The sequence below is a fragment of the Camellia sinensis genome, chromosome 7, assembly GCF_055761805.1.
Source record: "Camellia sinensis isolate YWXY chromosome 7, ASM5576180v1, whole genome shotgun sequence".
Lineage (NCBI taxonomy): Eukaryota > Viridiplantae > Streptophyta > Magnoliopsida > Ericales > Theaceae > Camellia > Camellia sinensis.
The window spans coordinates 70513499-70526892 of record NC_138967.1 but is presented as its reverse complement, the minus strand read 5'-3'; the positions used below and the strand labels follow the sequence as shown (position 1 = coordinate 70526892).

Genomic DNA, 13394 nt, shown 5'->3' with positions numbered 1-13394 from the left:
GGTGTTGTCCCACGCGCTCTTTATCTCCGTCTTTTCAACCTTTATTTTGAATATAATAAGCTATTTTGATCTGATAAGCGAAAATGAAAATCTCGAGCTCTCTCTCTTTGCGCTGTCTAAGATCTTTCAAAATCGAAGTCACAGCCATTTCGAAGATCTTACATCGGTGATTCATCAGAGCCATTTCGAAGTTCTCTCTCAAAATCGATTCAGATCGGTGAGCTCTACTGCTGTCTAAACCCTAATGATCTCAAAGATTCAGATCAGTGAATCGATTCAGATCGGTGAGCTTCACTGCTGTCTAAACCCTAATAATCTCAGGGATTCAGCTCGGTGATTCAGAGATTCAGCATGGTCTCAACGAAACAGATTGGTGATTCATCAGAGCCATTTCAAAGTTCTCTCTCGAAATCGAAATCGAAGTTCATCTCAGCGATTTAGATCGGTGAGCTCCACTGTCTCTGTCTCTGTCTCTGTCTCTGTCTCTCTCTCAAGCTGAACTGATGGTGCAATGTCGATTTGGTTATTGAAATCAATCCTGTGAATTCTATGAATGGTTTTGATATTTGAATGTTGATGCCCTGTTGTTTCTTCTCACTGAACGTGCTAATTGTTTGTTGGTTCATATTTTGTTTTTGAAAATATTTCATTTTATGCTGCTTTTGAATGGTTTTGATATCCTTTATGCTTGTTCAGTATGGCTGTTATTCTCTAGTTGGGATTTCAGAAGTGACAAACCTGCACGATCACACCAACACAAATTAGTGTTATGTTCAGATCATGGATTTATCAAGTGGAAAGTAAAAAAAAAAAAAGTCTTATTTCACTTCAGTTTCTTCTTGACTTTTCCCACCACAAGTCAATGATCGAAATATAGCCCAAGGAAAAAGCTGTTAAAATTGATTGTAGGATCTTAGGCTTGTGGCAAGAAATTTCTGATAAACTTGTTCTCTAGGAATAAGAAGCTCTGTTTCATCAACTGTTAGGACAATAGGATGATGAGTGTTTGTTTTTACCATGAATGCTCTTTCTTTTCAAAGCTATCTGCTATGTAAATATACCAAATATCTACGATTTTTCCCTTTCAAGTAATGATGTGGCTATGAATTATTTTAATGGCACCCCACGTTTTTCTCTATCTACATGCTTGTATTGCATGTTCATTGAAGCCATCAGTTGACTGGATTGCAGCTTCAGACCTTGGAGATGAAACTGCAAAATTGGCATTGGGCCTTTACTAGTTGTATGTTGGATATTCTATCAAATGTTTTTGAGGACAATGTGTTATTTCATTGTTCCTTGTGCAGGCACCAGAAGATCATGCTACTGCATGAGAGGCATTGAAGGTAAGTTTTATGGAATCTCTCTCTTCTTCTTTTTTGCCTTAGTTTTTTGGTGTGTGGCATCTTCTTTTTGTTCTTATATTTTTCTTCCCAATAGGTCACACATCTTCAATAATTTGTTTGTATTCAAATGGGAACTCTCTTGTTTTGCGAATCACATTATTTAAAACATAGTTTACATAACATGAAAAACCAAGTTTTTAAAGACCTTCTAGACCAGATCATTGGTTGAATTTTTTGTTGACTGATTGTGTGTTGACTCTGGTTGCATATATGGTTCAAGATGCACATGATATACAGGTGGCATTCATGTAGTTGGGTCATGGGAATTGTTGCCTTGAGCCTTACTCAATATGTGAATTTTGTAGAGTCTTTTGATATCAGAGGTGATATATATGCCTTTATTTTTTCGTGTGTGTCTTTTCCTGATTTGTTTTGTTTTGTTTTGTTTTTTCTTCTTTTTCTACATGAGTGGCATCCCCATTGATTTTTTTTTTCTAATACATTTTTTTTTAAAGACAAGAAATTTTAGCTCTCCTTAAGAATAGAATAATTAAGAAGAAATGGATTTTGAAATAGGAAACTAGTTCTATGTGGATGAGGTGACCAGTTGTACAAAAAAGTGGAAAAGTATCAAGATGGTTGTGTGATTGCACGATTCCTATTAAGTTGAACATGTGAATTGAGGAGTAATTTGATCCATGTGGAGGGTGATTAAAAAAAAATAGAGGAAAACCGAGGAGAACCTGAGATGTGGTGATAAGAAATAACATGATTAACTTAAATTTAATTGAGGATATAACTTCAAATAGAATCAATTGGAGGAAATAATTGACCCCAAATAATTAGGATATTGATTTGTTGAGTTGAGTACTTTTCAGAAGAAACAAAGAATATACACACACCTCACATAATTTGTCTCTATTTACATTATTTATTTTCATGATTACAGAAGAACATTATTGGGAATTTTCTAACCTCTTTGTATTCGTTGTTGGCTATATGGCCAAATCTTCTGATTTTCCTCTTTCCCAGCAGTCTTCTGATTTGTTTGGAATTTGGTATAAATAGGTTTGTGATTGTTTCACTGTTTCATGTTTCTTCCGTTCACGCCATGTTATTTTTTATACCAGGATACATGTTATCTATAGATGCATGTTTATCTATAGATGCATGTTTTTCTTACTTCCTTTTATTTTTATTATATTTTTAATCTTTTTGATAGTTGAGTGTTGAGCATACTATTTGTTCAAACCTAAGCAATGACCATCTTGATTGTTCTTAAGCTAGTATTGAGTAGGACTGCCGTTAATTTTTTAGTTAGAACATTTTCACCAAATCATACAAATTTGGTTACCCAAACATTTTCAGAATGCAGCATGTGTCTTAGTTCCTGGTGGATTTGGAGATCGTGGTGTGAAAGGAATGATGCTAGCTGCAAAGTATGCCAGAGAAAATAAAGTTCCATATCTTGGGATTTGCTTGACCATGCAGATTTCTGTTATTGAGTATGCTAGATCTGTAAGTGACTTTCCTTCCAATAGATTGACATGTTTCATATGACAGACCATGTACTAACCTTATTTTCATCACATGTTTTAGGTTTTGGGTTGGGAAAAGGCAAATAGTACAGAATTTGACAACGAGACACCCAATCCTGTTGTAATTTTCATGCCAGAGGTGCTTGCATTGTATTGCATTTTTTTGAGCTACTCCTTTGCAAGAAACATTGGTTATAGAAAATTAATAACCATCATCTTTCTATTTTTATACAGGGTTCAAGAACACATATGGGAAGCACAATGAGACTGGGGTGTCGCGAAACGCCGTTTCAGACTCCTGATTGTATCACTGCAAAACTGTAAGAGATATCAATGCTCCATTTAATAATTTCCAAAAGTGAACCCAACATCCCTTTCTGCGAGATATGAATGTCCACATTTTCCAATCAAGTTTCTTTGATTTTTTCATCTTCCTTCATGCATGCATAATACTATATTCTCTGTTTATTTCTAGGTACCATAATTCAGAGTATGTGGATGAACGACATCGGCATAGATACGAGGTTAGTTATGAAGATTGATTTGGTGGAAGAAAAGTGTTCATAGACATAATACTTATCACGGGATATATACTTGCCCATGGCATTATTGTTATAGGTGAATCCAGATATGATTGACTTTTGGTTGAGTTGATTTTCTTTACTAGACACTTGAGAAGGTCCTAATAATCGAACCTCATACTATTTTCCGGACCCTTTAGGTTGAAAACAAGTGCATAAATGTTTTTGTGTTTATTTGCTAGATGGCTTTCAGTTTCGGGATGAATTTCGCAATTTGCAGTTTTTATACGTTTACATGAGAAACACTAGTTTTGATAGTTTATTTTCTCAGTTCATGTTTGGTGGCTCAGAAAAGTATGTTCTTTTAAAGTCACATTATTTGAACTATTTTAATATTTTCATAGCTTACTCTTTTAGAGTCACAACAGCAATTGACTTTCTCCTTTTTTGGATGTCTGCAATTAGCATGTATTCCTGAATTTCACATACAGCTTTCTAGTCATACCTAGAAATTGAATTTGATTTATTTATTTATTTGTTTGGGTTCATGTGACTTTTATCAACTTTGATTGCTCAGTCATTAATTACTTTATTCTTTCAGGAACACTAATTGAAGACATTATGATTATCACTTTCAATGTGCAGGCCACAGATATTAAAAAATGTGAATGAGGTGCTGACCTTATGGAACTTCCATATTGTACCGTTAAGGTAAATAGTAGTTTTTGTCTTTGAGTTTTAGGATATGTAATTATCATTTTTGCATCTCTAGTATTATTTTGTCCGTTGAGAACAAGATTTAACGCAATTTAGTTGCACCAAATTAAGTATTTCAAGATTTATGAATGAAATAAACTAAGCATATCCTCCCAAATTTCTTTAATATGCTGGTGATTCTTTATTAACTGCTAAGGGTGCACCCAATCACTTCATCCAAAGTTGCTGTTGCTTTCAACACATTTTTATGACTATGTTTGATGGCCACAGGTGCATCGTTTAATGTGCCTAGAGCTTAAGAAATGCATCGACAAAATCTCGCAGATATTTTCGTCCATTGAATCTTCTCGACCAGGATGCCAATCAGGAATGAAGGTTCTGTGCGCTTTACACCTTGCCATGGAGAGAGCCAATTCACTTATTCTGCACTGCTCTGAGTCTAGTAAACTCTACTTGGTATTTTTCACTACTATTTACATAATTGATTAAACTGTTGTGATTTTTTGTTTTAATTTTTGTTGAACATGCTTATACCAATATTGTCAATCTATCGTGTGGGATTGAACATGCTTATACATATATTGTCAATCTAATGTGTGGGATTGAGTTTCCATTAACCACCTCATCAACTGAAAGAAAATTTTCATTCAATCTTCAACCTCAAATACTTCCAAAAGCCAAACAAAATGGGTCACAGCAGAATCGAACTTTACATAATGTAAAGCAGTTCTAGCTTTACGTCCACTTGAGGATGCTTGGGGATTCTACAATGTAAAGTAGTCTCCAGAAGAGAATCAAACTTTACATCCACTTGAAGATGCTTGGGGATTCTGTAATGTAGTTCTAGCTTGTTTATTTTGTGAAGTGATTTATTATCTAAAAAACCCATTATATACATTATTTGTTTGCCTTCTTCAATGTAATCATGCTTTTTATCCTCTTTTTTTTGGGAGAGTGTAGGTGTAAATCATATCATTCTTTGTCTAACAGTTAGTTTAACTAATTTTTCCAGGCAATCACAGGGTATAAGATTTTGTTGAGATGTGAAAAAATACGAAACACATTGGAGTCATGTTTAAGCCAAATTCAAAATATGGTTCATCCAGTTATGGCTGCTCAGGTTTGTCCTACTCTAACGCTATAGCCTTTTCTTGTTTATGTACCCTTCAGTGCAATTTGGTGTTCCAGATGTTCTGTCATAAGCTAATGTCTGAGCACTATGTGCAAGTCCAGTTGTTTCTTATAGTGAGCAATGTCTGTATCACATTTCTCCAGGGCATGCAAATGTAGCTTTTTTTTTAATCCTTCTAGGAGGAGTGATAATTTCTTTTGTTCCTCCGTTTGTGAACCATTTTGCAAAGTTTAACATTTAGCTTCTTTAACAGATATCAGACGGTGTAACCACAATCTTAATTTGATAGAGTTTGTCCTTCTTTCCATAATATGTTAAGAGTTTGCCTCCATATGGAGTTTGCATTCTTCATATATTTGTACGAATTTTTCTTCCTTGCAGCTTCTATTGATGAAGAGAGGAGGGAATGTGATATATGCTGGACCTCTCAGTCGCCATTCTCACAAGCTTGTTGAATATTTTGAGGTCAGTTTTCATTTTCCTCCATAGCTAGTTTCTAAAGAGTCATCTATTATCAATTTGAAAGTTCAAAATATGATGAATCAATACCTTCTCCTGAAGGCTGTTCCAGGGGTTCCTAAGATTACTGAGGGTTACAATCCAGCTACTTGGATGTTGGACGTCAGCTCTACTTCAGTTGAGGCACAACTTGATGTTGACTTTGCAGAAATTTATGCCAATTCTGGCCTCTACCAGTATGTTTATAGACAGTACTAAGTCCTTTACACTTTATCACTGTCTCTCTCTCTCTCTCTCTCTCATTGTCCGAGTGCGTGCTGATATTTCTCATGATTTTCTTTTCCAAGAGAAATCAAGAACTTATCAAGGAACTAAGCACTCCAGCACCAGGTACCAATGACCTCTACTTCCCTACCAAATACTCGCAATCCTTACTAACTCAATGCTTGGCTTGCTTCTGGAAACAACACTGGTCATACTGGAGGAACTCACAGTACAATGCTATCAGATTCTTCATGACAATTGTCATCGGTATTATTTTTGGTGTTATCTTCTTGGGCAAAGGAAGCAAAATGCAAGTCTATAATTTTGGCATTTACACTCTAGTTATCACATTTGTGGTAATTATTATTATTATTATCAATTGACGTCAATACTAACATGAAGATCAATTGTATAATTTTTGGTCAATAGACACCAACAACAAGACTTGCTTAATCTGCTTGGAGCTACCTATTCTGCTGTCCTTTTCCTTGGAGCCTCCAATGCTAATGCGGTGCAAATTGTTGTAGCAGTTGAGAGAATAGTATTTTACCGTGAAAGGGCAGCTGGGATGTATTCAGAGTTGCCTTACGCATTTGCTCATGTAAAGGATAAAAGACATTACATCACATCTCTCTCTTCTTTTCGCTAAGAAGAATGTGTATATATGGTCTCCCACATCCAATATTTACACGGTACTTTTTCTATTACAGGTGGCCATAGAAACAATTTATGTTGTAATTCAGACCTTTATCTATGCTTTTCTCCTTTACTCGATGATTGGCTTTGAATGGACAGCAGTCAAGTTCTTCTATTTCTACTACTTCATATTCATGTGCTTTACCTACTTCTCCATGTATGGAATGATGGTTGTGGCTTTGACTCCTAACCATCAAATTGCGGCTATTGTCATGTCCTTCTTCTTCAGTTTTTGGAACTTGTTCTCTGGTTTCCTCATCCCCAGGCCGGTATGTATCTATAACGTGAAATACTACTTTCAGCGTCACATATATACCTGTATGAGGATTTTTGTTATTGTTTTTGTCATACCACATATATCTTTTTACTTGAAATCATGCCATTATTATCATAATTATGACACTTGTGCTCTCTAGACACATAAACGTTGTCTTTTTTCATATATATATATATATATATATATTCTTTAATTTTATAATAAATTATATTAGCCTCTCTTAAAGTTTAACAAAAACACACTAATAATTTAGAAAAATCTGGGTATGTAATCTAAGCATCAATTTACTTTAAAATCTTATTGGATTCAAATCAGTGGCGACTCCAGGTTTTTATAAGGATGGGGTTCACTCCAAAAACTTAAGTTCCCCAATTTTTATGAGAAAAAAAAATTAAACTAATTAAAATTTAAACTTCTTCAACTTCAAGTAAAATAAACTTTTAATAAAATACTAGTGTCTTAACAAATCAAAAAAAATATGTAAGCTTCTACAATTACATTCAATGAGGTGCCATTTTTTGAAATTTTTGCATGATAAATTCATTGTCAATAGTGTCAAACACATCATTTTCTATATATATTATCAAGCAATCATTCAACCATTGATTTGTTGGGGTCAATTGATTATTAAGTAAAACATTTACCATTAAAAAAAAAAAAATCAAAAGCTTTTGGCAAGCTGATGGGGAGATGGCTCCCCATCAGTTGCTTGGTAGAGTCGGCCATGATTCAAATTGTTTGATTATTCTTTAGTATTTATTTTCTATTGTGACTGTACAAAATGCTTTAATTACAAAACTTGCACTTGCTTGTCCTGTCCTTATACTGAAAATTGGGTAAGCATTGAATCTTGTTGCACATCCTACTACAGTATTCTTCCATATTTTTTTTCTTCATGAATTGCTAGTGGCATTCAAGTTTTTGAGACATTTATTTATGTACAACGAGTGATGGGCATGCTTACTCTTCTATACCAATGCTGTAGATTTTCCATTTGTACCCAATGTTTATTCATGCAGAGGCATAAGGCTTTATTTGCTCAGAAACTATTGTTGGGTGATTTTAATCTATAGAGGCATTTGAAACCTTGTAAACCATTCTCCAACCAAATTTTAATGTCTCATAAAATTCTACATGTTCAAGCATCTCTTGGAAGAAAAAAAGAAGGAAAAATTAGTTGGGAAAGTGGAAGGGTTATGTGGATTTACATTAAGATTTTCTCAAGTATATTCCTTGTTTTGTTGGTCCAAACCATCTGCCTGTACTTGTGGTTGAAGTGATATTGGTGTGTTTAATGCTTGTAATTTTATCATCTCAGTGTTGATTCCTCTTTTTTTTTTTCCCTATAAAAATGGAGTCAAAAACAAAAGGAACCCACCTCCTCACAAAAGGGAAGTAGAATTTGGAGAAAACAAAGAAAAATTGAACATTTAGAGTTTCAGATTTATTTTAGTGCTTTTAGATGGCTACATGATTTTGTTAGACTGCTATTGGACATGTTTCAATTGATGCCGAAACCTGTATCATAGCTAGATAGGGGCACTTTAAATTTTACATATACATGTGTGTGTGTGTGTGTGTGTTTATGTATTTCATAGGTAACAGAGACTTAATAAGGCTAATTCTTTTATGTGTATTTCATAGGTAAAAGAGACCACATGGTGGGTTGGGTTAAGTCACGGTTCCGCAGCCTTCTTGTTAAGGTTAGTGTCTTGATCTCATTTTAGATTATTAACTTCTTGTTGATAACTACTGTGATTGTTTAGGCAACTACATTTGTATTCTCTGTACTTACTGGTTGTGTGGTAAATTTGTCCTTGTTAACACCTATTTTGGTGAATGCTTGGTAGGTGACAGCACAAGATGTGTCAACCATGCTGAGATGTGAACAAAGGACCATCATCTTCCTTATAGAACCCGGGAATTTTTGTTTCTTAGTAGATGCTTTCATAGTACTTGTATGTATAATTAGTTTGAATTGCATCTTTTGTGCCGATTTGTTTTGTAATAACTTTCAACTTACCACTTGGTTAACTTTATTTCATCTTGGAATTGAAATATTTTTGCGTATTGAGAAGCATGAATTGATCTAGTATTATGTTTGCCTAAATTTAGTCAATATATTGTATATTTTTCATCTTTATAAAAGGGATTTTTTTTGGGTTAAATCTCACAGAATTAGCACAATTTATTATTAATTTTTTTTAAAAAAATGAAGTTATAACGGCGTTTTTAAACGCCACTGTAGAATACTAACGGTTATATTTTAAAATAAAAATGATCTATCACGGCGTTTTTAAAACGTCGCTAAATGTGGAGTGACGTCATTGCATCATTCTGAAGCACATTTAGCGGCGTTTTTTAAAACGCCGCCTATACTGATATAGCGACGCTTTTAAAGCGTCATAAAGTTACAGCGACGGCCGCATCTTCGGCGTTTGGTACTAAACGTCACAAAAACAATTAGCGGCGTTTTTGATAGCTATAGCGGCGTTTTTTAAACGCCACTAAAAGCTTAATTTCCAGCAGTGTAAGTGAAACACAACATTGCCTACATAAGCTTCATTTTTTAAAACATTGAGTAGTCAAATCGTGGAGAGACTTGTCATTGCGAAGTCATGTGACCTTGTGCATAGGCTTTGGATTTCTCGATATTTTGCTCGATTATTTGATACACAGTGACAACTCATCTCTTATTGATATATGTGGGATTCTCAATTCAGAAAGTCACATGGCAACAGTGAATTCACTGATTTACCTTACAGTGAGCATGCCCTTATTTTGTCTGTATATGCAGATGGATTGCCAAGTCATGTGACTTGGTGCACAGGCTTTGGTCAAGTTGATGTTTTGCTCGATTTTTTAATTACAGTGACAACTCATCTCTTACTGATATATATGGGATTCTCAATTCAGAATGTCACATGGCAACAGTTAATTCATTGATTTACCTTACAGTCAGCATGACTTTATTTTGTTCGTATATGTAGATGGATTGTCAAGTCACGTGACTTCGTACACAGTATTTGCTTTTCTCTGTTTTTTCAGTCTAGTGACACTCATACCTTGTTCATATATGTGGGATTGTGATGCAGAGACATCTTTCTAAAGCCGTTCATAAGCAACTATATAAACGGCTAAAGGTGAAGACATAACTTTACAACTCATTTCGCTCTACGAAATTGTCATTTACTTGTTTTAAAAAATTAGCATGGCTACATGGTTCATGGGAGGGAGTGGGAATCGCAGAGGTGGTAGGAACTTGCAAAGGGGTGACAATTCACGACGAGGAGGGGGAAGGGGAAGTGGCAATGCTGAAGATGAAACACTATTTCCTTTGTTAGATGCCTTTTGTGCTTATCATGATAGGTTTGGGAAGCGACATTTTGTCATGCCCAAATACTATCGAGATCCATGTGGTTTGGTGGAGGATCCATCAGATAATCAAACAGGATATGGTTTAGCAAACGCTAGACTTCTGAAGTGGCCTGCACTATTTATAGAGCGAGTGCAAATGGAAAGATTATGTCGGGAAAATCGACTGAAGGTGCCAAAAGCACGTTCTGTTGAGATCCAAAAGGAAGATCCTGATAATGTTGATCGACTATGTGAAAGACTACAACGTGAGATTTCTCAAATGCGCCGCAAGTTAGCCCGCGATATGCAGCTATACATAGTTAAGAAGGATGCCCAGAAGAACAGAACAGAACCAAATGTTGCGGCTATCAACGGTATTATGAAGGATCCTAAGCTTGTCTCTGATGCTGAGCTTTCGGATTATTCAGACTCTGAGCCACCTGCCGATTTAAGCGCGAATTAGGTGTTAATGTCTACACTTCAGCAATATTAGGTCATGCATTAATATGTAATGTTTGTGTTAGAGTAAGTATAACTGTTATGTTATGTTTATGTTTATGTTTATGTATTGTGTCTGTCAAATGTTGCGGCTATTAATATGCAATAATAGGTCATGAATTAGGTGTTTGCCTGTCTAACTGTTATGTTTATGTATTGTGTGTTCAGTTCAGGATGTCCAGGATGTATGTAATGTGTGTTCAGTTCATGGTGTCCAGAATGTATTTTTGTGGGAGAATTATGTCTGTACTACCTATGTAACTGAAAACTATTACATTTGCAACTTCAGTTATGTTGTTTTCATGCTTGTATGAGTATTTAGTAAATTAGTGACTTCGTATATTATGTATTAAGATTTATTACAAAAATGTTGACAAAATTTATTTAGGAGCTCTCGCTGTGGCCTTCGTCTTCTTGGCCTACTCCGCGGTGGTCTTCGCGTCTCACCCTTTGTCGTTGCTCGTCGAGCTGCACAGTGTGTGGGTGTGCTTCGGACTGTAGAGCATGCATATCACCTTCTAACCCATAACAAAGACGAAACAAAAAAATAATTTTTTTAATGAAAACGGGTACAAAACGGTTTTACTAAACTGGTTTTCTGAATTACATTCCCACCTTCTAACCCAAAACAAAGACAAAATGATTAATATATATGTATATTTAAATGAAAACAGCTTTCGTAAAGCCAAAATAATTTTCTGAATAACACCTTCTAACTCAAAACAAAGACAAAAGAAAAAAAAAAAATTTACATGAAAAACGACTTTAGTAAAGCAAAAAAAAAAAAAAAATATTAATTACATTATCACCTTCTAATTCAAAACAAACACAAAACAATAAACAAAAAAAATTTACAAGAAAACGGCTTTAGTAAAGACCAAAAAAAATTTTGAATTACATTTTCTAAACCAAAACAAAGACAAAAGAAAAAATAAAAAATTTAACATGAGAATGGCTTCAGTACAGCCAAACAAAATTTATAAATTACATTATCACCGAAACAATGACAACAGAAAAAAAATATTTACAAAAAAAAATTAAATATAATTTAAATGAACAGTGAAAGTGTGGTTTCAATCCATGCTTACAATAGTGAACAGTGAAACCATGACTTTTGTAAATGAACTTGATTGGCTTAATAATATCTAAATGAATATGATTTTAAAATTATATATATGAAAAATATTATGTAAAATAAATATATGAAAAGAGGTTTTTCTCATATTATGTAAAATTTATGAATTACACATTCTAAACCAAAACAAAAACAAAAACAAAAGAAAAAAAAATAAATTTTAACATGACAATGGCTTTAAAGCCAATAAAATTTTATGAATCACATTATCACCAAAACAATGACACCAGCAAAGGAATTGGCACTGAAACAGTTTAAACGTTATTCTAAATAGCGTTTTATTCATAATTAAAATCGCTATTTCCAATAACGTTTTATTCAGAAGTGAAATCGTTATTTGTAATAGCGTTTTCTTTATAAAACCAATCCGCAAAAATCAGCAAATGAAGCGCTATTCAGAATAGCGTTTTATAATTGAGGTTAACATCGCTATTCAGAACAGCGTTTTCTTAATTAAAATTGCGATTCACAATAGCACCTTAACTATTCATCAAATTTTGGCCTCCAAACAGTTAAAGCGCGATTTGTAATAGCGCTTTAACTTAGTTTGAAAATTCTGTCAAAACTAGGTTTAATTTGAGAAATAAGAAACAAAAGAGACTTAGTTTGGAAAAAACTCCGGTATTAAACAAAAAATCTCAACTGTCAGTCTAATTTTTCCTTATAAAAAAAAACTCCCATTCAGAGTGATAACTCACCACAAAATTCGTGCTTAAACCCTGTGTTGTTTTGTCTGTAATTTTTCCAAAAGATATTTTATAATTTCCCCCCAAATCACCCCGTCCAAACCGGATAAACCCTGACAAGACAACACAGTCACCACCCTTCCATTGCAGTTAGGCCTTCCACCACCGATCGTCACCGCCCATCACCACCGTCCTCACGCACAGAGCACCGTCGTTGCTCCCATCCCCACCGCCACTGCTCCTCCGCACAACCACCGCCTCCTCCATCAATAAAGGGACTCAAGTGGAGGTATCAAAAAAGAATGGTTGAAATATTGTTTTTAAATTGAAATACTAGGGTTTTAATTTGTTCCCACACTCAAACCCTAGTATTTATTTTGTAATTTTCTCTTAAATTTATATTGACAATGGTTTCATTTGTGGGATTTCATTATTTCAGGCCATTGGTGCAATAGAAACTCATTTCTTATGCTATATATATATATATATCAATTTCAGAAACATATTCTCCAGACAAGCTGGCATGAATTGATGGCATGCTATCAAATTTCACATTATCTCATTCACTCCTTTTCAAGGACTCTACGTTGCCATAAAAGGAACTTGTTAATGATTCAGCGGGCTCGAAACTTTTGCAGTCTTAAGAAACAACCATATGGAACTCGTCCTTCGTCCGTTCTTTTTAAGAAGGTAATGCTCAATAATCAATCGCGTGCACAATTGCTTTATTAGTGGCATTATGGGAAATAGGAAATGTGAAATGAAGCC

General features: G+C 34.5%; 3 protein-coding genes across 17 annotated transcripts in view; all 3 read left to right on the top strand.

Moving 5' to 3' along the window:
* Positions 1 to 283: 283 nt before the first annotated feature.
* On the top strand, positions 284 to 5605 carry LOC145794684 (uncharacterized). Its single transcript, XM_082877074.1, has 9 exons — positions 284 to 445; positions 1308 to 1346; positions 2715 to 2864; positions 2946 to 3023; positions 3119 to 3204; positions 3360 to 3408; positions 4051 to 4116; positions 4393 to 4578; positions 5135 to 5605. Exons 3-7 carry the CDS (start codon positions 2769 to 2771, stop codon positions 4075 to 4077), a joined length of 336 nt encoding a protein of 111 aa, XP_082733200.1. The 5' UTR covers positions 284 to 445; positions 1308 to 1346; positions 2715 to 2768; the 3' UTR covers positions 4078 to 4116; positions 4393 to 4578; positions 5135 to 5605.
* Positions 5216 to 10105, top strand: LOC145795880 (pleiotropic drug resistance protein 2-like). The gene is made up of 9 exons (XM_082880807.1): positions 5216 to 5242; positions 5636 to 5719; positions 5816 to 5949; positions 6407 to 6578; positions 6688 to 6942; positions 7970 to 8006; positions 8595 to 8653; positions 8801 to 8908; positions 10046 to 10105. Exons 1-9 carry the CDS (start codon positions 5216 to 5218, stop codon positions 10103 to 10105), a joined length of 936 nt encoding a protein of 311 aa, XP_082736933.1.
* Positions 10106 to 12592: 2487 nt separating this feature from the next.
* The window catches only part of LOC114301175 (5'-3' exonuclease family protein), a 92416-nt gene continuing 91614 nt past the window's right edge, over positions 12593 to 13394 (top strand). For 14 of the 15 annotated variants that reach the window (XR_014335474.1, XR_014335473.1, XR_014335472.1 and 11 more), the window contains exons 1-2: positions 12593 to 12915; positions 13066 to 13316. Coding sequence is in view for 12 of the 15 variants with exons in the window: in XM_082878182.1 (XP_082734308.1) it covers positions 13095 to 13316 (222 nt within the window). In the remaining 3 variants the exon portion in view is untranslated. The remainder of the gene's footprint in view (positions 12916 to 13065; positions 13317 to 13394) is intronic. The other variant, XM_082878183.1, reaches the window with a different exon arrangement.